The sequence below is a fragment of the Typopeltis vanoorti genome, chromosome 5 (assembly GCF_054136105.1).
Source record: "Typopeltis vanoorti isolate ZY-2024b chromosome 5, IOZ_Tvanoo_1.0, whole genome shotgun sequence".
NCBI lineage: Eukaryota > Metazoa > Arthropoda > Arachnida > Uropygi > Thelyphonidae > Typopeltis > Typopeltis vanoorti.
Window position 1 is genome coordinate 144,146,346 of NC_143553.1, and position 24,766 is coordinate 144,171,111.

The following is a 24,766-nucleotide window of genomic DNA, read 5'->3' on the forward strand; positions in this document are numbered from 1 at the left end:
ATAAAATAATCTTTTCAACATGTGTGTTTTTGTGTCCCTAAATTTATAAATATGAATATTTATATATCAAGAAAAATTGGAGTGCTGTAGTTCTGTAGTGCCTATGCATGAGCCGCCCCTGCATATGATCCTGACAACCTCTATTTGACTTGAATCTGGCTTGTTCTTCTCCAAGCTTCCCTTTCATAATTTTTGAATGATTGGAATGCATTGCCTGAGAATATGGACCTCCTTGGGATATTAGGATAATAATAATAATACATACAGGCACTACAGAGGGTAAGAATGACTGAAGTAGAACAACAAAGGCAAGTCCAAATTCTAGCCCACTAAGCTTCACTATTTAGAACTCTAGATTTGCCTTTGTTGTTGTTCTTTGGTAATAATTACTTCATAGTGCATGCACCTACCTATCATTTTGTTCACTGTACTCTGAAGATGACAATTAGACTTTGTTAAACTAGTGGAAACATTTAATTAAAATGTTATTCTAATTCATATATTTTATACATTGTAATTTCCTTAAATGGCATCATTAAGAGTTATAAGTTGGTGAGATGAGCCTACCAAATTAATGCAAGAGAAAATTTTCAGGATTACAAGCGGTTGTGCAAATGTTTAATGGAGTTGTTCTAATTAATATGTAGTATATGTTGTAATTTCCTTAAATAATATCATTATGAATAACCAACATATAAGCTTTACTACCAGAATTATAACTGTTAATTATATCACTTCCCCACTCCCATCCTATCTGCCAAGCTGCAAAATTTACATTCCTTAATATTTCCCTAGTCACTGAGAAATGGGGATCATCTTAATTTCTGAAATCTGTGCAGCACAGATTTGCTTGATCATTGTATACATATCTCATCACTACATTAAACATTCACAAAACCACTTCCTTATTGCAACATGCTGATAAGTTTTACATGCTTATTTATTTATTTATTTTTAAATATTCAAAAGGTAATTTTATACCAGCAGCGCACTCAGGATTTAATCTTGGGAGGGGGGGGGTTGAGTAGACAATTTGAGAATAGACACTATGCATTGCATACGACTTATGACTGAGCATCTGCAATGATCGCTAATTCATAAGTATAGAAATAGAAGACACGCCAAAACATAAATAAAAAAATGAATTCTGATTAGGAAAAGATTTTTGGAAAATTTTCTAGTGTTTTTTTTTCCTTTTTCTTTGGTGCACCCAGAGGGGGGCCTGGCTCCCCCACCCTCTGGGTGCACTATTGTATTATACTGACCTGAAAAAGAATTGAATAAGAAAACTTGAAAAGTGACCAACATACATGTGTAAGATTATCATTAAAATATACCATTGGTTAAGCATACATAATAATTATTATTTATAATGAAGTTGACTGGATTATTTTGCATTATCACTTATCTAAACCAACAACCTCATATTTGAATTCAGGCTTTTGGTTAAAAAATATTTCACAAAAAGGAACTTCAAGAAATATTAATGATAGCAAAAATATACAAACATGATATTTTATGAGAAAAATGTTCTGCTTGTGTACAATACAATATTTAAAATGAATTCATCTTTAAACTATTTCAGCAGATTTTTTTTTTTTTTTTTAAAGTAAACTGCTCAACATTCAGTTTTACCTGACATCATTACCTCCATGAGCAAAAGCACCAAATACTGCAGTTAACACTTGAAGAACAGAAAACAATTTTGCAACTTCAGGTTGATCCTCTGCATCTTGGATTTCATCGAGTGATAAGTCCTTTCCCTGATTTAAAATAAGACTTATTTATTAGTATAACTAAAAATTTCATTCATAATCCACAATGCAAATTTATTTCTTGATTATAAAGGAAAAGCACATTAAACAAGTTTCATCTGATCATGACTTTTTATTAAAAACTAATGCTATTCTTTTTGTAATTATATGAAAATTTCTCTTTACTTTATTAAAAATGAACTCTTATTCTATTTTGTGTAGGAAATCGAACCAATCTCAAGATCTAAAATTCAAGAGTTTTATTTTTGTCATGTATGTTTAATTTTATTTAGTAAGTTTACTAAATAACCCACAAAAGGTTATTTTAGTAAACTTATAGCACGTTTGATTGGAAAAAATCATTGGTCCACTGTAGGTTGGCCAAAGATTTTTACTTCCCATTTTTCTGGAACCCTGCTCTAAAAACCAAACATGGAATTTTTTCATTTTTTGGCAGTGATCTCTCAGCAGGCAATGAAATTCCACCAAGACAATCACAAACATCAATGCCCATGCTGAGATTCAAACCCATGACCTGTTGGCTGGAAGTAGGTATGCTAACAACTCAGCCAACCACACCAGCAGAAAACAATTACTGGTTTCAGTGTAATGAAAACAGTGCTTTCTCAGAAAATATGTAATCAGATGCATGATACTTTGATGCATTGGAAAGATTTCATCAATATGTGTGCACACATATATACATTTATTTTATTCCATACTAATGTCTTATTTACCCAATCTAATAGAAAAAGATAGTGCATTAATAATGCAAAATTCATAAAAATAAGAATAGAAATGTTTTAATTCTTATTTCAATTAAGTAAAATAAAAATTAGTTGAATGTTAATTATGCTCAATGTTATCATCATCATCAAATTCCTACCATGTACCCTTAAGGGGTGTACAGGATATGATAGTACTACATGAAAAAAATTGCATCATTACTAACTTCCTATCTACAATTTTCTCCAAATCAGTCTGTTACTTGTCAAGACTCCAACATTATCAGATCTTATATTTCTATCGTCTAAGGCACTTTGTACTGTATCAATCCACCTATATCTTGGTCTTCCTCTGGGTCGTTTTGCTGCCAACCTGGCAGAGAACACTTGTTTTGCTAATCTTTCTTCGCACATTCTCAGATGAGCTCTACTAATGCATTCCTGGATGCTGACAATGTCAAGTTCTTTCCTAATATCCTCATTTTTAATATGATACTGCCATTGATGCCACCTGTTTATGCCTATAATCTTCCTCAGGACACACATATCTGTGGTCTCTAGTATTTGGTCAAGTGCTTTACTTCTGACCCAGCTCTCAGATCCAAAAGCTAAAACTGGTTTGAACATTGTCTTGTATAGCTAATTTAGTGTTCCGATTAATTTCTCTCTTATTCCATATGAATTTATTCAATTGACTTCCTACCATACCAGCTTTGCTGATTCTGTTGCCTATTTCTATAATAAATTTACCATCTTCACTAAAAATCGTGCCTAAGTAGCTGAAATGTTTTACTTGTTCCACAGGTTCTCTATTCACAACACAGTTGACATTTTCAATGATTCTGCCTATTTTCAAGTCTGTCTTTTTAATGCTGACCTTCATACCATATCTATTACAACAGTTATTCAATTTAGGCAGAGAATCTTGCAGACTTGTAGCGGATTTATTTAGAAGTATAACATCATCTGCATAAAGCAAAGAGCTGACATTAACATCTCCAATTTTGAAATCATGTTTAATACCACTTTCCTTCATAATGTGATCCATATAGATAATGAATAACAGAGGGGATAATGTACATCCTTGTCTCACACCAGATTTAACATTAAACCATCTTCCTGTACTTCCTTCAATTCTATCTGCTGACTTACAACTCAAATACAGACTAAGTATTGCTTCATATAATGCCCCATTGACACCATATAACTGTACCGTATTGAAGAGCTTCTCTCTTGGCACCTTGTCATATGCCTTTTCCAAATCGACAAAACTTAAATACAGATTTTTCTTATATTCAAATGATTTCTCCACTATTTGTCGTAAAGTGAAGATCTGATCCTGACAGCCTCTATGTGATCTGAATCCAGCTTGTTCTTCACCAAGCTTTTCTTCCACAATTCTTCTCAACCGTTCCTCAAGTATACTTGCATATATCTTACCAGGAACACTCAATAGGGATATATCTCTGCAATTCTCACATTCAGTTTTATTTCCCTTTTTATATATAGGTACTAGGAGAGCTCTACTCCAATCATTGGTAATTCGTCCCTCTGTCCAGGCATTCTGAACCATGCAGTGCAGCCACTGTAAGACTCTTATACCACCATAATTCAGCATTTCTGGTCGAATATCATCTACTCCTGCTGCCATTCCACATTTCAAGCCTCTGATGGCTTTTCCTACTTCAAGTATGGATATGTATTCCTGACTGCATGCCTGGTCAGTGTTTTTTACTGCTGTGCTGTCATCACTGCTTGTGATGACAACACAGTGGTAAAAAGCACAGTTCATTTAACAGTTTTTCAAAGTAATTACTCCATACTTCAAGGATATCTTTTTCTCCGTTTCGTCCATGTCACCTTTCTCATCTCTAACTCCTTTTACAGCACTCTTTCCTCCATTCCTAAGCTTCTTCAACAACCTCCAGAATATTTTGCCACCGTCTTGATATTTCTTTTCTATATTCTTGCCAAAGTCCTCCCATGACTTTTGTTTAGCTAGTTTTACACAGTGTTTAGCTTTCTTGCATTTGTCTCTGTATTCTCTAAGAGCCCAAGCTGACTTATTTGACAGGAACTTTTGATATGCTTTCTTCTTTTCCTTTACTGCCTCTTTAACTTCCTATGTCCACCATGGAGTTCTAATTTTTCCTTGCAGACAACTTTGCCACATGCCTCTCTAGCTGAATCAATCAGGGCTTTCTTCAAGGATTGCCACTGAATCTCCAAGGTTTGATTCCTGTTCTCAAACTCTTTCATTTTTTCTTCAATAATATTTGTGTATTTTAGTCTACAGTTCACATCTGAGAGCAGCTCAACTTTTATTCGCTTTAAAACTTTCTTACATGTTATTCTTTTCAATATGAAATTCAATTTTATCCTGCGCAAGACTAAATAGTGATCACTTCCAATTTCAAATCCTCTGTACACTCTGGTGTCCTGCACCATTGAAAAAACATCACTATCAACAATAACATAGTAGTAATAAGTTAGTAATAATCCAGTAGCAATAGTTAGTAATAGCTTTCTTGCATTTGTCTCTGTATTCTCTAAGAGCCCAAGCTGACTTATTTGACAGGAACTTTTGATATGCTTTCTTCTTTTCCTTTACTGCCTCTTTAACTTCCTATGTCCACCATGGAGTTCTAATTTTTCCTTGCAGACAACTTTGCCACATGCCTCTCTAGCTGAATCAATCAGGGCTTTCTTCAAGGATTGCCACTGAATCTCCAAGGTTTGATTCCTGTTCTCAAACTCTTTCATTTTTTCTTCAATAATATTTGTGTATTTTAGTCTACAGTTCACATCTGAGAGCAGCTCAACTTTTATTCGCTTTAAAACTTTCTTACATGTTATTCTTTTCAATATGAAATTCAATTTTATCCTGCGCAAGACTAAATAGTGATCACTTCCAATTTCAAATCCTCTGTACACTCTGGTGTCCTGCACCATTGAAAAAACATCACTATCAACAATAACATAGTCAATGAGACTTTTCTGATTCCTTGACTCTTCATGTGAATTCATGCACATTTTTATGTTGGAACATGGTGTTAGTAATAACCAGTCCATGTCCTGAGCAGAAATCCAACAGATATTTGCCATTATTATTAGCTTTGCTCTTTTCTCCAAATTTTCCCAAAATATTTTTTATGTCTCACAATCATTTCCTACTCTGCTATTTAGATCCCCAACAAGGATCAACTTTTCCTTTTTCATTGTGTCAGTTGCTTTTTCTAAAGTGTCAAAAAATTCCTCCACTTCTGCCTTAGAAAACCTTCTGTGGGACCATAGGCACAAATAAGTTTCATTGTGCAGTTCCCCATCATGATATTTGCTCACATCACTCTACTTGAGACTGCCTGCCATTCAAGAAGATTAGCCTCGTATTTAGTGTTGAATACGATGGCTACTCCTTCTTTTCCTTGATTGTCATTGCCTGAATATAACATTTTGCATTTATTGCTCAGAAAGATCTCACTGGTTTTTGTCTTTTTTGTTTCAGTCACCCCTATTATGTCGATCTGGTACTTATCTAATTCCTCAGCTAGCTCCATTTCTTTGCCATTCAGGCTTCTTACGTTGATAGTACCGATCTTTAACTCTGGTGATGTCGAGTTGGGCTGTGTTTTCAGATTTGTTCCAGTAGCTGACTTTTCACAGTTCGCCCTGGTTCCCTGGCGAAAACAACGGGGGCCTTGTTTAACCAGGGGATGCCCCAGCCGGCATGAAATTTTGTCATGTCGTACCATCATTTTTTTTATATTTCCGTTTAACCAATAAGAATACAATTTGGTCCGCTAAATCCCAAATTGCCAGCCCATCCTCGTTCATTCAGTATCCAAGTAGATACCCAACAGGGTGCACCAAGAGAAGGTGAGGATTGGACATTAGGGCAGAAGCCCTGGTCAGTTCTCTGCATTCCTTTAAAGGCTATGTGGAGGTCTCCTCTCAGTTATATAGCTTTGACCCTTAAGTACCCCTGCTGAATGTTATTAGATGTTAATTACTGGACAAAGGTAGAATAAAACAAAAGTAATTCAAATTTTAAAATTTATATTCAAATAATCATTCTGTATGATGAATTAGAATGAAAAGCAAGCTGTTCTTATCATAGACAAATTTTGTGCACTATAAAAACAGCTATTATTAGTTGAAGTTAAAGAAGCAGTCTTGGAAAAGAATAAAGTAGGATGAAAGATGATAGCAAATAAGTCAGCGGATGCCCTAAAAGAATACAAATAAAAATGTAAGAGAGCTAAGTTATGTGTAAAAGTAGCTTAAAAAAATGGAAAGATGTCAGTTACAATATAGAAGATAAAATATTAGAAAGTTGGCAAAATGTTTTGGAGGCTACTGTTTAAAAAAGCTTAGAAATGGAAGAAAGAGTAGCGTAAAAGGAATCAAAGATGATAAATATGACACGAAAACTGAAGATATGGATATTCTAGATATCTGCAGTAATTACTTTCAAAGACTGATAAACAAAAGCGGAAGTGTGGCATGTATTTGAGGGAAGAATGGAATTATACATAACAAATAACTGCATTTGAATGGCTTGGAGTGAGTGAACTGGAGAAATTTTTGCTAGATGGAAGTGCAGTGTGTGATGCTAGCAAGAGATCAGAAGTAAGAGGTGAAATGAAAGATCAGGAAAATGGAATGGAAGTTGAAGTGTTCAGCAATGGAAATAGTAGTGGTGCGAGAGATGAAGACAGAATGGGAATGCAAGAGGAACTGGGGAAGCCCATGTGGAGAGGGAAATATGGTATAGGAAGATGATCAAGATAGGAACAGAATGGATCAGGATATGAGTGGGGGAGCTAAGACTCAGGGGATTTATGGCATAAGGGGCGATAAAGGTAAATTAACAAGCAAGGTGTGGTGGGGAAATTGCAACCAACAAGTGGCTTGGATAGGACTGGTTATAGATCTAGAAGTGAGCTGCTGTGTTTACTTACAAATACAAGGAGTATCAGAAATAAGGGAGGTGAATGTTGAAGGTTTTTTCACTTGGTTAAGTTATAAATTAAAGATGCAAAGAAATTATATTCTTGGTTTAATCCTTTATCCAAGCATAAGCAAATAACGTTTGTGCAAAATGTAGTTTAATCAAGTGAAAAAACTTTCAACATCTATCTGATTCAGAGTAATTTAATGACAAAGTGATACACCTCCTCCCAACTTGTATATGGGAAATATATGACTTCTGCATTACTACAACCTTGGTATTCCTTCTGGGTCTTGCTCCCACTGATGGTACCTCAATGAAGGTCAAAACCACTCTGGGTAGTGGCCCTTCCCATAATGCATAGCATTAAACAAACCCTAAAGGATGTGTGCTTTGCATTATAGGATACTAAGGCAATTAATGAGAGGTCATTATCCTCTATATACAAGTAACCCAGTCATGAAGATACCTCATATGACAAACTTTATTTGCTTACATTTGGACAAAGGATTAAGCAAGAATATAATTTCTTGGCATCTTTAATTTAAAGGAAGATGAAATTGTTTCACTGACTGAGTTTTATTCACCCAAGAATTGTTGGTATAAGTGAAATGTGGTTGAATGAAGACCCAGACAGGCATAGAAATGAATGGGTAAAGTAGAAAGGACATGAAGAGACAGGGAGTGCTGTGATGACAGCAAGGGAATTATGTTTATATAAGGTAGACAGTTAGTTATTCACAAAAGAATCACAAACATCCATGAGTGTGGCAGGATTCAAATCCTGCAACCTCTTGGCTGGTACCAACCAGAATTGGTCACACAAGGTGAACATGAAAGAGGGAAATAGCAGCAATGGTTTTGAGGCAATGTAGTGCGAGGAGAAGGTTGAGGAAGAGATACTTAGTTGGATGTTGCTACAGGTAATGGAATATGAAAAGAGGTGATGAAGAAATGTATAAGCAATTTGCATTAGTGAACATGGGAAGGGTGATTATTATAGATGATTTTAATTAATTATGGCAGTATAGAATGAAATGAAAAGACAGCCATATATTACATACTCAGGCAGTATGTAAAGGAGGCTCAAGAGTTTGAGATCTGATCATTTCATCAGAGAATGCAATTGTGAGTGGGGTGATAAGGTGATCATCTGGCTTGTGGCTAGCCATGTGAAGACTTCTTCTGTGATGAAAGGGTATATGCAGAAGTACAAGGCTGGTGATCATGAGAAGCTTAGAATGAGGAGTTGAGCAGAAACAAAATAAATGCTGCTTGGGAACTGACAAACAAATATTAAAGAGCATTAATGTGTGAATGTATTCTGAAGGTCAGAAGGATGAATGAAGTAAGTATCAAATGGATGAATGAACAGATTAAGCATGAAATCGAAAAGAAGAAGAAGAAGAAGAAGGCACTTTGGAGGCAGCACAAGATGAATAATGGTAATAATCAGTTGCATGAAGAGTATAAGGAGCAGGTCAGGAGAGTGATTCAGTTAATGAGGACAGCAAAAGTGCATTATAAGCAGAAATGAGCAAATAAGGCCAAGAAAAATCCTAAGAAGTTTTTTCAATATGTGGCAAGTAGAAAGAAAATGATTATTGTAACATGATGTTAATGGATGAAACTGGGAGACTGGTAACTTCTGCAGAGGACATAAGGTATTTATTGAGAATTTCATCAGGGTGTTTCATCCTCAGTGTGAAATAAGAAGCTCAAGTGTAGGGAATGTAATGAGAAAAGACTTAATGGTGGAGCAAATAAAAAGTATATGAGGAGTGAAGTAAGCTGGTTGTCAATAAGTCCATAGCACTTGATGACATATCACCACGTGCCTTAAGAGAATGTTCCAAGGAGTTAGCATCAACCATGGCCTATCTGTTTAACAAGAGCCTTGCAACACCACAAGTCCCAAAGAAGTGGAAGGAAGATAAAAGTTTTCCACTTTATAAAAGTGGTGATAAAGCTAAGGCAACAAATTATAGGCTGATCTGTATATCTGGAGTTGTAGCTAAGGAGAGGTTGGTGAGAGATAGGATACAAAAGTAGATTGATAACAGTGGTATTCTTTGTTTTTGTCAGCATGGGTTTGTTAAAGGGGAGGTTGTTTTACCAACTTGCTTATGTACTATAACAAGGTGACAAATATATTGGACAAGGGGGGGCTGCATCTACAGTGGTATACGTAGATTTTGCAAAAGCTTTTGATAAATTGCCATGCCATAGGTTGGTAACTTAAATGAAGCAGATGGGACTGAATGATAGATCAGTCAGTTGGATAGGCAACCACAAGCAACTGTGTTGTGTATGGGGGGGGGGGGTAGTATCCCAGAAGAGAAAAGTCACTAGTGGTGTGCCACAGGGATCTGTTTTTGGGACCATTGTTATTTAATTTGTATATTAATGATACTAGGATTCCTATACACCCCTTGAGGGTACATATCAGGAATTTGATGATGATACTAGGATGGATTATTTAACTAGTGATATACAACTGTTTACAGATGATGCAAAACTAGAGAGAGTGATGAGAAATCAAGCAAATGTTACGACAACCTTACAGTAGGACTTGACTTTAATAGATTGTATGAGTGGGAAGAGTACCGAACTGTCAGTTCAATGTTGCAAAGTGTAAGGTCCTGAAATTTGGTAGGCAACAATGTGATGCAAAATATATACTTGGTGGAGAAATTTTGGAGGAAGTCATGGAAGCAAGAGACGTTAGAGTGGTGTTGAACAAGGATCTGAAGTTTAGAGGTCACACTGCATAAGTTGTAAAGTCATCATATCAGATTATGGTAATGATGTGGAGGATCTTAATGTACAGAAATAAAGCGATTCTGGTTCAATAGTATAAGGCCTTTATCAGAACTCATATGGATTATTGCACAGATTTGGTCCCCTAGTTTTCATGCTGATGAGGATATATTGGAATGGGTCCAGAGAAGATTAAGGTGGTAACTGAATATGAATTCAGACTGAGAGAATGCAGTTTGTGAATAGGAGGAAGAGAGGGAGATATGATCTTTAGATTAAATGTTCATTTTTAAAACTTTAGGTTACTGGGTTAATGTGAAAGAAATTTTTTATAGAACGGGGAAAAGGATAGAACAAGATGTCTCTGGAAGCTGTATAAGGAGGATGTGAGCAGGGACATAAAGAACCGATTCTTTGTATTGGAGAGTGGTTGTGAGTGGAATGCATTGTGTGACATTGAGGTGAATTCAGATACATCGAATGAGTTTAAGGCAAGGTTTGATGGGCTTTGTGTGTAACTATGTATACCTCCAGTGATGAGTATTTGACTCCGTGGAGGTCTAGTGTTAATAATAATAAAAAAAGTATGCAGTGACAAAAAGAGTAGTAGAAAATATAGGAGAATGAATGACTACTATTTAGGTTTTTTTGGTCAAATTTATTTTAAAACTAAGTTATACCAACTAGTTTCACCAACTGTGGCCGTTGGTTTCATCAGGGTAAAAGATGTATGAAAAATAAGAACACTTAAATGCTAAAAACTGTTTACACTAAAATCATAAAATGAACTGAATACAATTGCATTTTTATAAAATGCAGAAGAACGTGTACATCATCACACGCATAGTGGGTGTATGATCTAGTAGTTGTTATGTAGGAACGTTCTGTAGTTGGCAGCAAAATTTAATTCTGGCATGTTGAAAGATCTAATGAGGGTCTTCCAGATCTCGGGCAAAATCAATCCTCTGTTTCTATTAAGGTTTTGTTCTGAACGGAGAACTGTTGTGGCTTCTTTCATAATTTGGGAGCGGAAGTCCTCCTTTAAGTAGGGCATTGAACTTTTATCTCATTCTATCATATGGTTAGTCCTAGCAAAATGAAAGGCTAACCCCGATTTGTCTTCTCTATTATTATTGACGTCTCCTATGTGTTCCTTCATCCTGATTTCTGACCAATATAGCTCAATCTGCATGAGCAGGGGATGTTGTAAACTCCAGCATATTTAAAAAATGGATGACTGTCTTTCAGAGATTGTAAAAATTGGCAAATGGTCCGCGCAGGTTTAAAAGTCACTCGTATCTCATGCAGCTTGAGAAGTCTGGCAATCTTATTGGAAATTGTCCCCACAAACGGAATCACTATGGTAGAATTATAATGTATATCTTCAGGTTGTCTTTTGGGGGGGGTCACAGAAAAGAATCTTGTGGATCAATTTTCTCGGATAACCATTCTTTGTAAGGTTATTTGATATCAAGGACAGTTCATCTTGGAAGTCTTTATCATCTGTCGTAATGAGAGAGGCTATTTTTTAGCATGTGTACAATGCTAAGTTTCTGAGAAATATGGTGTGAAGAAGTGAAGTGCAAGTATCTACCTGTATTGGTGGATTTATGATAAACTATAAGGCTGATATGACCATCTATTTTCTAGCAGTAGAAAATATCCTAGGGGAATGCAAATACACATATCAATATTTGAGATTGAAAAACCTAACAAAGCCTATCAAAGGCAACTGAAGTAGATGATATTCGACCAGAAATGCTAAAATATGGAGACAAAGTTTTCCAGTGGTCGCATAACTGCATAATCTGAATATGGCATCATTCAGAGGGCCTGATCAGAAGGTCAAATTCCAGATGACTGGAACAGAGAACTCATAGTTCCCGTCTATAAAAAGAGAAATAAAAAGGAATTTCTCAACTAACTGTTCCAGGTAAGATTTATACATGCATACTAGAGAAGCAGCTGAGAAAAATTGTGAAAGAGAAACTCCAGAAGAACAAGCTGGCTTCAGGCCAAACAGATGTTGTCAAGATCAGATTTGCACTTTAAGACAAATAGTTGGGAAATCATGAGAATATAACAAGGATCTGTACTTGAGTTTTGGAGATCTGGAAAATGCATACAAGGTGCCCACAGAAAAGCTTTTCCAAACACTGCAATTATATGATGTAAATGAAGTAAATAATCATTTCATGCATTATTTACTTATATGCAGGCTTTGTACAGTTGACTCTCACTATCCATTAACAACAAGCTTACTATAACAAATAACAAAAATGTCTCAGCCAAATCACTGTATACATAATGCCATTCTAAAGGAAATTTACTCAAGCAAATTATCCACTATAACAAGCTACTCCTGAGTTTGCAGTAACTGTCTCTGTATTCTTACTTTTTAAACATCCCCATATACAGAACTGGAAGCTCAAAATAGGATATTTCAATAGGTGCTAATTTATACATGTTTACATAAAAATAATTTTTTTAAATAAAAACAATAATACATACTTACATCTGTTATCTTAATGAATGCAGCTTCAGGCATGTTTTCTATAAAGAAATTAAGAGAATAGAAAACATGTTATGAATATTGAAAGTGTTTTTTTTTTAGTGTATAGTCATTTCTCAATTTATGGTTAAGATCAGAGGTTCCCAAAGTGGTTGACAGCAACCACAGTGGTCTTTAGTTCCTAAAAAAGCCAATGGGGGTTGTTAAGATTATTTTAGGGATCTTTAAAGAAAATATTTCCTCACAAAGATAATTTTAGAAATCTAAAATTAGTATAACACACAAGTTCCTTAAATGCAGAGAACTGACCAAGGCTTCTGACCTAATGTCCAATCCTCACCTTCTTGTGGTACACACACTGTTAGGTATCTATGTGGATACTGAACGAACAAGGATGGGCTGGCAATTGGGGATTTAGCGGACCAAATTGTATTCTTATTGGTTAAACCAAAATAAAAAATGATGGTACAACATGACAAAATTTCATGCCGGCTGGGGCTTTGCCCGGTAAAACAAGGCCCCCGTTGTTTTCGCAAGGGAACCAGGGTAAACAGCGAAGAGTCAGCTACTGGGACAAATCCTAAAACAGACCCCAACTCAACATCACCAGAGTTCAAGATCAGTACTATCAATATAAGCCTGAATAGAAAAGATATGGAGCTAGCTGAGGAATTGGATAAGTACCAGATCAGCATAAGTGAGGTGACGAAACAAAATGAAAAAAAAAAAAAAAAAAAAAAAACTGGTGAAATCTTTCTGAGCAATAAATACAAAATGTTATATTCAGGCAAGAAAATATAAGGTGTAGCCCATAGTATCCAACACTAAATATGAGGTTAATCTTGAATGGCAGGCCTTATCAAGCAGAGTGATGTAGGCAAATATCAGAATGGGGAACTCAATAATGAGACTTATTTGTGCCTATGGTCCCACAAAAGGTTCTACCAAGGTAGAAGTGGAAAAAAATTTTTTTAAGGCTTTAGAGAAAGCAACTGACACAATGAAAAAGAAAAAGTGGGACTTGTTGGGGATCTAAGTAGAAGAGTAGGAAATGATTCTCAGATATACAAAAATATTTGGGGAAAATTTGGAGAAAAGAGTAATGCTAATAATAATGGCAAGTACCTGTCGAATTTCTGCTCAGGACATGGACTAGTTATTACTAGCACAATGTTCAAACATAAAAATGTGCACAAATTCACATGGAGAGGAGATGCAAGGATAAAAGTTGAGCAGCTCTCAGATGTGAACTGTAAACTAAAATACACAAACATTATTCAAGAAAAAATTAAAGAGTTTTGAGAACAGAACCAAACCTTGGAGATTCAGTGGCAAGCCCTGGAGAAAATATCGATTGATTCAGTCATACAGGCATGCGGGAGGTTGTCTGCAAGGATAGAAAAATCATAACTCCATGGTGGACAGGAAATTAAAGAGGCAGTGAAGGAAAAGAAGAAAGCATATTGAGAGTTCTGGCAAATAAGTCAACTTGTGCTCTTAGAGAATACAGAGACAAATGCAAGAAAGCTAAACACTGTGTAAAGCTAGCTAAACAAAAGTCATGCAAAGACTTTGGTAAGAACATAGAAAATAAATATCAAGGCGGTAAAACATCCTGGAGATTGTTGAAGAAGCTCAGAAATGGAGGAAAGAGTGCTGTAAAAAGAATTAGAGATGAATAAAGATGATATGAAAACTAGAGAAAATGATATCCTTGATGCATGGAATAATTACTTCGAAAAATTGCTAAATGAAATAATCAGTGACAGCACAATGGTAAAAAACACTGACCAGGCATGCAATCAGGAATACATATCCATACTTGAAGTAGAAAAATCCATCAAAAGCCTGAAATGTGGAAAGGCAGCTGGAGTAGATGATATTCGAACAGAAATGCTCAAGTAAGGAGATATATAGAAGTCTTTCAGTGGCTGCACTGCATAGTTCATAAGGCTTGGACAGAGGGACAAATTCCAGATCACTGGAGTAGAGCTCTCATAGTACCCATATATAAAAAGGGAACTAAAACTCATCATCATGAAATTCCTGCTATGTAACCTCAAGGGGTGTACAGGATATGATAGCACTACTGAAAAAAATTACATCATTACTAACTTCCTATCTACAATTTTCCTCCAAATCAGTCTGTTACGTGTCAAGACTCCGACATTATCAGATCTTATATTTCTATCATCTAAGGCACTTTGTACCGTATCAATCCACCTATATCTTGGTCTTCCTCTGGGTTGTTTTGCAGCCAACCTTGCAGACAACACTTGTTTTGCTAATCTTTCTTCGCCCATTCTATTTAAGTGACCATACCACCTGAGATTAGCTCTGCTAACGCATTCCTGTATATTGACAATGTCACGTTCTTTCCTAATATCCTCGTTTTTAATATGATATTGCCACTGATGCCATCTGTTCACACATATAATCTTTCTCAGGACTCTCATATCTGCAGTCTCTAGTCTTTGGTCAAGTGTTTTACTTCTGACCCAGCTCTCAGATCCATAAGTTAAAACTGGTTTGAAGAGAGTCTTGTATACAGCTAATTTAGTGTTCCGAATAATTTCTCTCTTATTCCATGTGAATTTATTCAATTGATTTCGTACCATACCAGCTTTGCAGATTCTGTTGTCTATTTCTATATTTAATTTACCATCTTCTGTAAAAATCTTGCCTAAGTAGCTGAAATGTTTCACTTGTTCCACAGGTTCTCCATTCACAAGACAGTTGACATTTTCAATGATTCTGCCTATTTTCATTGTCCTTGTCTTTTTAATGTTGACCTTCATACCGTATCTATTACAACAGTTATTCGATTTAGTCAGAGAATCTTGCAGACTTGTAGCAGATTTATTTAGAAGTATAACATCATTTGCATAAAGCAAAGAGCTGACATTAACATCTCCAATTTTGATATCATGTTTAACACCACTTTCCTTCATAATGTGATCCATATAGATAATGAATAACAGAGGGGATAATGTACACATCCTTGTATCACACCAGATTTAACATTAAACCATCTTCCTGTACTTCCTTCAATTCTATCTGCTGACTTACAACTCAAATAAAGACTAAGTATTGCTTCATATAATGCCCCATTGACACCATATAACTGTACTGTATTGAAGAGTTTCTCTCTTGGCACCTTGTCATATGCCTTTTCCAAATCTACAAAACTTAAATACAGATCTTTGTTATATTCAAATGATTTCTCCACTATTTGTCGTAAAGTGAAGATCTGATCCTGACAGCCTCTATGTGATCTGAATCCAGCTTGTTCTTCACCAAGCTTTTCTTCCACAATTCTTCTCAACCATTTCTCAAGTATACTTGCATATATCTTGCCAGGAACACTCAGTATGGAAATACCTCTGTAATTCTCACATTCAGTTTTATTTTGAACACTGTATACAAGACAGTGTTCAAACCAGTTTTAACTTATGGATCTGAGAGCTAGGTCAGAAGTAAAACACTTGACCAAAGACTAGAGACCGCAGATATGAGAGTCCAGGACTCTCAGGACTCTCGCAGATATGAGAGTCGTGAGAAAGATTAGAGGCGTGAACAGATGGCATCAATGACAGTATCATATTAAAAACGAGGATATTAGGAAAGATCTTGACATTAGCATCTGGGAATGTGTTAGCAGAGCTAATCTCAAGTGGTATGGTCAGTTAAACAGAATGGGAGAGGAAAGATTAGCAAAACAAGTGTTCTCTGCCAGATTGGCAGGAAAAAGACCCAGAGGAAGACCAAGATAGAGGTGGATTGATACAGTAAAAAGTGTCTTAGAAGATAGAAATATAAGATCTGATGATGTTGGAGTCTTGACAGGTAACAGATTGATATGGAGGAAAATTGTAGATAGGAAGTTAGTAATGATGAAAGTTTCATATAGTACTATCATATCCTGTGTACCCCTTGAGGGTACATGCCAGGAATTTGATAATGATGAACAAGTTGTTAATGAAACAAGTCATTAACTAGGGTAGTCAGCAAAGTGGCTTATCCTCATACATCTGGCAACACATGAACTGTGTTGCCCTTGAAAATAAATTGTTTTAGTTAGTGTTCATGCAGATTTTCATTCGAGCGGTCATGCTCAGTTTGCTTTTTCTGCCATTGCTGTCGTCAAACTTCAGTGCTATTTCTAGTCACTAGATATTTTTGTTATGTAGTGTTTGGGAGTGGATTATTCGTTTTGTCATAATAGTTTCTTATTAAAATAATTATTTCATGAGTTCAAGTTGTGTTGAAATAATTTCTTCCAGAAAAATCCTTAATGATCGTGTCTGATGTATAAAAAAAGAAGTGTCATCAATATTTGATAGAATATTTAAATTTTGGGTTTGTGCCTTCTCCCAGTAATGACACAAAAGCAATGTATCTTTTATGTGAGAAAAACACAGTAATGATGCTATGAAACATTCAAAAATGAAAGAACATTTAGAAAACCAGTATAATGATAAAAGTGACAAAGACTTGGAATATTTCAAGACAATGAAGAAAACATCTTAAGCCCTTTATGAAATTATCTGCAGTACTGGCAGTCAGTGCTGGACTACAAGCATTGTTATTTGTTCATTAAAGTTTTTTAATATGCATTGCAAATCATAATTGGATATAATTTTAAAAAAGAATTGTTTCTAAAATATTTTAACTTGAAGCTTATTGCTCTTGAGGGTCTCTGAATTAGAATTTTTACTCGGTGGTCTCTGACCAAAAAAGTTTGGGAACCCCTGATATAGATGCATTCCTGAAAAAACATTAGCAACTTAAACAACTCAGAAATGCAGCAAGTACTGCATTCACATGTCAAGTTGACTCAAAAACTATCAATAATTATTGATATAAAAGATTTTTCTTAGTTTATTATTCTAAGCATTTTTATTTCAGATTTAATAATTTTGCTGAACCTAAGATAAAAATAAAAAGATATGTTAATGTAGTCAAACTATCACACTTTTATATGATATGCTGATTTCTCATCTCCATCTGATGAAGATGGAGATAAGAAATCGGATATCAGAATTGTATTAAATGCATTCACACTTAACTGTTCATATTATTACTCTGATGATGCAGTGAATATCTCAATGGAAAATAATTGTACATCTCATAATTGTGTAACTTTATTTCACTGACTGTGGTTATGCTTTAAGCAGGTAAATATATTCTAGATATGTATTACAATTGATAATTGTGATATCACCTTTCAAAGCTTCAACCTTTGCTTAATGTGGATATACGATTACTTAAACTGCATCCCTTCTCAAGTCTTGAACTGTACACCTTAGGCTCAGGTGACAATCCAAGGCATGTTCCATTTGGCAGGATAGAATGGCTGATTGTGAAGTAATGGAAAATGGTCATAATATTTGTACTAGATTATGCACATTATAAATTAAACATGAAAAATCAATTAAAAACAAAAGATTAACATTAAACCATAGAGTGAATAAGTTGATTAATTATTTTGAAAAGTTAATCAATGTTCAAAGTCAATGGGTTGTTTCAATCTTGGATGTATAAAAACCTCCAACGGAGAAAAGCAGCTGGAGGATCAATTGCAAGATTTTCTAGTGAGTCTAAATTTATGCATATAAGCAGCCCTCACATATCCAATTAGAGTCATGAGCAATACAAATTCTCCTATAAGAACAATATTATGAATGGAGATATAATTCCTGATCCTAAAAATAAGTGCACTTTTGCTAGTGAACTATTTTACATAAGCCTATTTATTTCCATCCATTATTCATAGTTAAGGAAGCGAAGTGTTAGGCTTATAGGCAATTAATATTAATATATCTTATCAAAATAACAGGATGAAACATCTCCAACTTTATTCGTATTCTTCTGAATGTCAAACACTATCAAATCAGTATCTCCTTTCAACTTGAGAAACAGGAAAAATAGTCTATAAAATCAGTGTAGTAAGAAGGATGATTAAGCATACTGCATCCTCCATTCTTATGGACCAATTAAATTTGTTCTTAATCTTGCCATACACATTTAATTTTCACCCAAAAAAAATTTCAGTACCTCAAAGTAATAATCATAAGTATTAACATTAATACCTATGATAATTACTTTGTGAACTTTTCTTCCTGAAGAAATTCCTTATAGATTATCACTTTGACTGAAAATTGCAAGCATGGCTTTGATACTGATTTCTGGAAACAAATCCTTTCTTTCTAGCCTCATGATCATTCTGTACATTTTGTGTGTTGTTTCAGTGGGACCTTTCCCTAGCTTTTACATAATTCGATACTGATCTGTTATTCCAATCTTGGGTTTCTGATGGTGATGTTAGACATGATGCACAAAGAATATCTGTGAAAAATAAATAAATAAATAAAATGGTTTGAGTTGATAGGGCTGCCAAGATCACACTCCTAGTTTTTCTACCGCTCTCTGTAAAGTAACACTTGCATTAGATATCTTTCATAGGTCAGTCTTATTGTTTTTTTTCTGCACTATACATGTGTGTGTGTGTGCATGAGCATGCACATGTGTAGAAAATGTTTTGCTTCGTTAAGGAAAAAATTACCCTTGACGAGAATTATATTACTTTTTTAAATTCTTTAATCAATCGTAAACAAACATAAGTTTATGCATGAAGTATCTTTACAACTAGGCTACTTATATACTGAAACTTCACATCTTATTGCCTCGGTATCCCATAATGCACTACACATTCCTTCTGGATGTGCATTCCTCTGTATTATAGGATGAATCACTATCCAAATCAGTTTCAATGCTTATTGATATCTCATTTGTGGGAACTAGACCTGTGGATCTGGAGATACTGAACGCTAAGTCACCACAGAAGTCATATATATTCCATATACAAGTAATAAAACAGTATATATCACCTCTTCTTCTTCTGCAGCTTCTCCCACTTAAGTGGGGTCACTGTTTGTAATGAGTCTCCTCCACACCTTCCTGTCTTAGGCTGTCACCACATCCAAGTTCTTCATCTTCAAATCCTCTTCTACCAGCTCCCTCCATCTCTTCTTTGGCCGCCCACACTTCTGCCTTCCTTGCACATCCATCTGCATGACCCTTCTTTCCACATATTCGTCCTCCCTCCTCATCACATGACCAAACCATCTCAACCTTGCCTCCTGTATTTTTGCTCCTAAGTTCGTAACTTTCACTGTTCCCCTGACATAGTCATTTCTCAGACGATCCTTTCTGGTCAGACCGCACATCCACCTAAGCATTCTCATCTCTGCTACTTCCATCCTGCTGATGTTATTTTTCCTCAGGGCCACAGTTTCTATAGCATATGTCATAGCTGGCCTCACTACTGTCCTATAAATTTTGCCTTTCGGATTAATCGGCACCCTCTTATCGCATAACACTGCAGCCATCTCCCTCCAGTTCCTTCAACCCATTTGTATCCTGCATCCCACTTCCTTCTCAGCTCCTCCATCTTCTTCCACTGTTGAACCTAAGTATCTAAAGTCTCTCACCTTCCTGATGACATTTCCTTCCAGCTCCACATCTGTCTCCTGGCCACCGCCGACCACTGCACGACACATATACTCTGTCTTACTTCTGCTCAGTCTCATACCTCTCTCTTCCAGTACTTTTCTCCATCTTTCCAGTTTAGGTCCTGCTTCTTCTCTTGAATCTACACACAGCAAGATGTCATCTGCATACAACATTGTCCAAGGTGCATCTTCTCTCACCTCCTCTGTTACCACCTCCATCACAATATTAAACAGAAACGGACTTAATGCTGACCCTTGATACAAGCCAACTGTTACTTGAAAACTTTTTGTCTGTCCCAAACAGGTCCAAACACTTGTCTTCACATTTCTGTACATTTCCCGCACCAACCTGACATTTCTCCGGCACCTCCAGACTTCTTGCCTTGGCACTCTATCGTATGCTTTCTCCAGATCAATAAATACCAGATGTAGCTCCCTTTGTTTCTCTCGATATTTTTCCATCATCTATCGTAACCCAAAGCTAGCATCTGTTGTTGATCTACCAGGCATGAAGCCAAATTGTTCCTTTGCAATCTCCACCTCCTTCCTCAATCTACCATCAAGAACCCTTTCTAGGATCTTCATTGTGTGCAACATCAACTTTATTCCTCTGTAATTTTTACAGTCTTGTGCATCCCCTTTACCCTTGTAGATGGGAACAAGAGTACTCTCCCTCCATTCCTCGGGTATATTTTCCTGTTGGCCATAATATCACCATATTATGAAAATACTTTGGATGAGAAATATGGTGGGGGCTGAAAAGTTCTAATAAACACCTAGAACAAAAATGACCGATTTGTGCAATAAGGGAAAGACTTTTTTTCTCAGAGGATTGCAAATGATGCAGCAGCATTGTAACAAGTGTATAACACTTCATGGGGAATATGTAGAACAATTTGTTAGTTACATGGTACTACCTCAATTCCTTCATGATGATTATCACAACTTTTTGGTACACCCTCATAGTTATAAGTTTTTCACTTGGTTAGAAAGTAAATTTATATGGGTAATGAACCTTACAGCAATACATAGAAATCAATCTATCTATCTAACTATCTATATACATATATAAAGATGTGCTGTGCATTATGGGATACTAAAGCAATCTGATGTGAAGTCAACAGATTCCGTATACAAGTAGCCTAGTCATGAAGATACTCTACTCCATGCTGAAACTTATTTGCTTATGCTTGAGTAAAGGATTAAAACTATAATTTCCTGTCTAGTATAATTTACTTTCTAATCAAGTGAATAAACTTTCTACAACTAATTTTCAACCAGTTATTAAAAATATGGTGATACACTATTTTCTGTCTTGAAAATAAACATATATGACGGTTTAAGGTTTAATGGATACATGGTTTAAGCTTTCAGTATCTCCAGATGTCTAGTTCCTATTGATGAGACCTCAAAGGTCAAAACCAGTCTAGATAGTGACCCTTTTCATAATGCATAGCAATATACATTCTAAAAGGAGGTCTGCTAAGTACTATGGGATACTGAGGCAACCTTATGTGAAGTCAACAGCCTCTATGCAGAAGTAGTCTAGTTGTAAAGGTACTTCATATGCATAAACAGTGCAGAATAACACTCATAATATACGCATGCACAGCTAGTCATGACCTCCAAGCTATACACTGGATATGTGTAAGAATATTTATATTAAAACAATTTGTTTGTATCTGTCAGATCAGCTGCTACCTCCGCAGGGTTAAAGAATGTTTTGAGAATTCAAATATTTTCTTCTAATTTAATCCAATTTTGAAAAAAAAAAAAAAAGATATTTCTTAATTAAGATAAGAGTAAAACTAGTTAAAATATAGCACATTTTCATACAGTATGCTAATTATGTTCCATGAAATGCTACTGTAATAATATAAATGAGAAATAAATAACTATAGTTATTGAAAAATTCCTATTACTTCTATCTGGGAAAATGACTTCTGAGTCTGACATTAGTTGCTGCCCTGGTGCCGAGTTCTGCATAAAAATTTTACAAAAGAATCTGCACCTTCTCAAGCAAATGGAACCTGTCACTTTCCAATGAAACTGAAGATTACTTCTGAGTAATGGATAACAAGCCTAAAAAAACCTACTTTGAGAGAATTTGCTCAAGACCTTTCAAAACACTTAGCACACCATGGAAACAATGAAAAGCATGAAAAAATAGATATATATGAATAAAACTGAATTCAAATGTTATATAATTAGCCTCTTAGTGAAACATTATATAAAATTATATTTAATATTTTATAAATAAAATCACATCTATAAAATATTTCATAATTACAAGAAGTATTTAAGTTTACTTACTATCTGGTTCTACTTGAAAATCAACTTCTGTTAATGCAGTATAAGTACTGTGAATGTTTTCATTCTGCAAATATGCAAACATTAACAATTAAATATATAGTTACAGAATCAGAGTATACAAAATCATATTTTGACCTATTATAGCAAACATACTGTAGGGGCCAGAGATATTACTAGTAACAGTATACATGGAGTTTTCAGGCAACTAAACCCTTAGCATTATGTTGTGTCAGCTTTTTGTGGCACACTACTGTTAGTTAATTTCAGAAGGGAAAACTCTATTCAAGCTTCTGATACCAAATTTAGAGTTAAAGCTTGATGACTAACACATCAAGTGCTATTTAAATCTGTGAATCTATCATAAGATTTACATTTACAGATATCTGTGTTATATACAAGTGTCTTGTGCAAGTTAACATGAATCTGTCTTCACTAACTATTTGTATTTTCCAATGTTATAAGTTTTAAAAGAGGTATAAGATTGTCCAAAAGTTTGGGAACGATAAAAAGAAAGTAATGATTAATCAAGTCATCTATCACCAGAGAGCAGAATGGTTTCAGCATCTTATGACTTAGATATAAGGGATAATTAATAAGTTTACAGAATAAATAACATCCTTTTAAAATAAAAATTAATAAGTGTTTAACCAAAAAACTGTACCTTTACATTTTTGGTCTCCTCGGTGCCTAGATTTTTGGAATGTTCTTGAACTGTTCCATTTTGCAAAGATGTAGTCAAAGCTGGAATGCTAGTTTTATTTGTAGTAGACTCTAAAGGTACTACATCCTCTTCATTACCATAATGTAAAAAAAAAAAAAAAATTATGATAATAAAATTAATTAATAAGTTACGAGGTGTCAATACTGAATCTTTGTAAATATCCCTTAGAAGGGAAACAGAAACAGAAGAAATAGTTGAGATACTAAGTGATCACTTTGAAAGGATGTATATTAATATTATCCAAGTGAACACTAGGCAGTTTCTAATGTGACAGAGACTCGGAGCAGAGTACGTGGGCATCACGGCCCTCTTTGCCCACATACTCCCCTCCGGGTATTTCATGTGGTAAAACAATTTTTACCTGCAAAAAGAAGGTATGGCCATGGGTTCACCACTACCCCCCCCCAATAGCTAACTTTTACATGGAAGACTTTGTGCAACAAGCTCTAGATTCGGCCAGCCTAAAGCCCAAAGTCTGGCTCAGATATGTCAATGATATTTTCGCCATTTGGCCCCATAGCTGCAAAACATTAAATATATTCCTTAGCCACCTGAACATACAACACATATCCAATTCACCATTGAAATCAAAAACAACAACTGTCTTCCTTTTCTAGACAAACTCAAGACAAACTGGGGTACATACACAAACTTTTTGTGTATGTACCCCAGTACATACACAAAAAGTCATACTACCACCCACCACAAAAACTAAGAGTCATAAGCACCCTCAAACACAGAGCACTAACTATTTGCTCAAACGAACAAGCTCTAAACCAAGAATTCGAAATCATTAACCTTACATTCGTAAAGAAATGGCTATAATAAAAAACCAGTTCATAAGATCCTCCATAAAAATACCACTAAAAAACAAAAAAGATTATAAGAATGCCATACCATATGTTAGAGGCATCTCAGAAAAAATAGACAGAATACTACATAAATACAACATCAAGACTACCTTCAAATCCCCGATAAAATTAAGAAATTTACTCAGTTCTTCCACAGCTGGTCCACCCAGGGGTTTACAAAATCTAATGTACATGTAACCTACCCTATATAGGGGAAACAGGATGCACTATCCCAAAAAGAAAAGACGAACACAAATGGCACATTAAATACCTTGATTATGGAAAAACAGGCCTATCAGACCACGCACTTCACACATACCATAGAATTGACTGGAAAAGCACAAAGTCCCTACACGCACAAAAACATGGTTTGAGAGAAAATTTAAAAAACCCTGTGAAATGCTAAAACACAATCCAAACCTAAACAAAAATGCCAGATTAATCATTCCAAGAACGTGGAGGACCCATCTGCAACTTTTATAGTAACAGGAACAAGTCTAGAAGGAAATCGCAATAAGAGAGGACTTTAGAAATGTTTAATGTAGTTCTGTTTTTAATTTATTTTTATATTTCATTTTTTTAAAAAACTCTATTTTATTTATTTTTATTTTTTATTATTTTTCCCCCCACTAGAGGTCCGGCTAGATAAAAGATTAATAAGCAGC

At 35.2% G+C, this 24,766-nt stretch overlaps 1 protein-coding gene across 5 annotated transcripts in view; it reads right to left on the reverse strand.

Moving 5' to 3' along the window:
* Positions 1–24,766, reverse strand: part of LOC150106899 (sodium-dependent phosphate transporter 1-B-like) — a 248,028-nt gene that overhangs the window by 30,188 nt on the left and 193,074 nt on the right. For all 5 annotated transcript variants that reach the window (XM_090392808.1, XM_090392805.1, XM_090392803.1 and 2 more), the window contains 4 exons: positions 23,191–23,318; positions 22,530–22,593; positions 12,706–12,743; positions 1,636–1,763 (listed from right to left, as the gene is read on the reverse strand). In XM_090392808.1, coding sequence (XP_090248934.1) covers positions 1,636–1,763; positions 12,706–12,743; positions 22,530–22,593; positions 23,191–23,318 — 358 coding nt within the window. The remainder of the gene's footprint in view (positions 1–1,635; positions 1,764–12,705; positions 12,744–22,529; positions 22,594–23,190; positions 23,319–24,766) is intronic.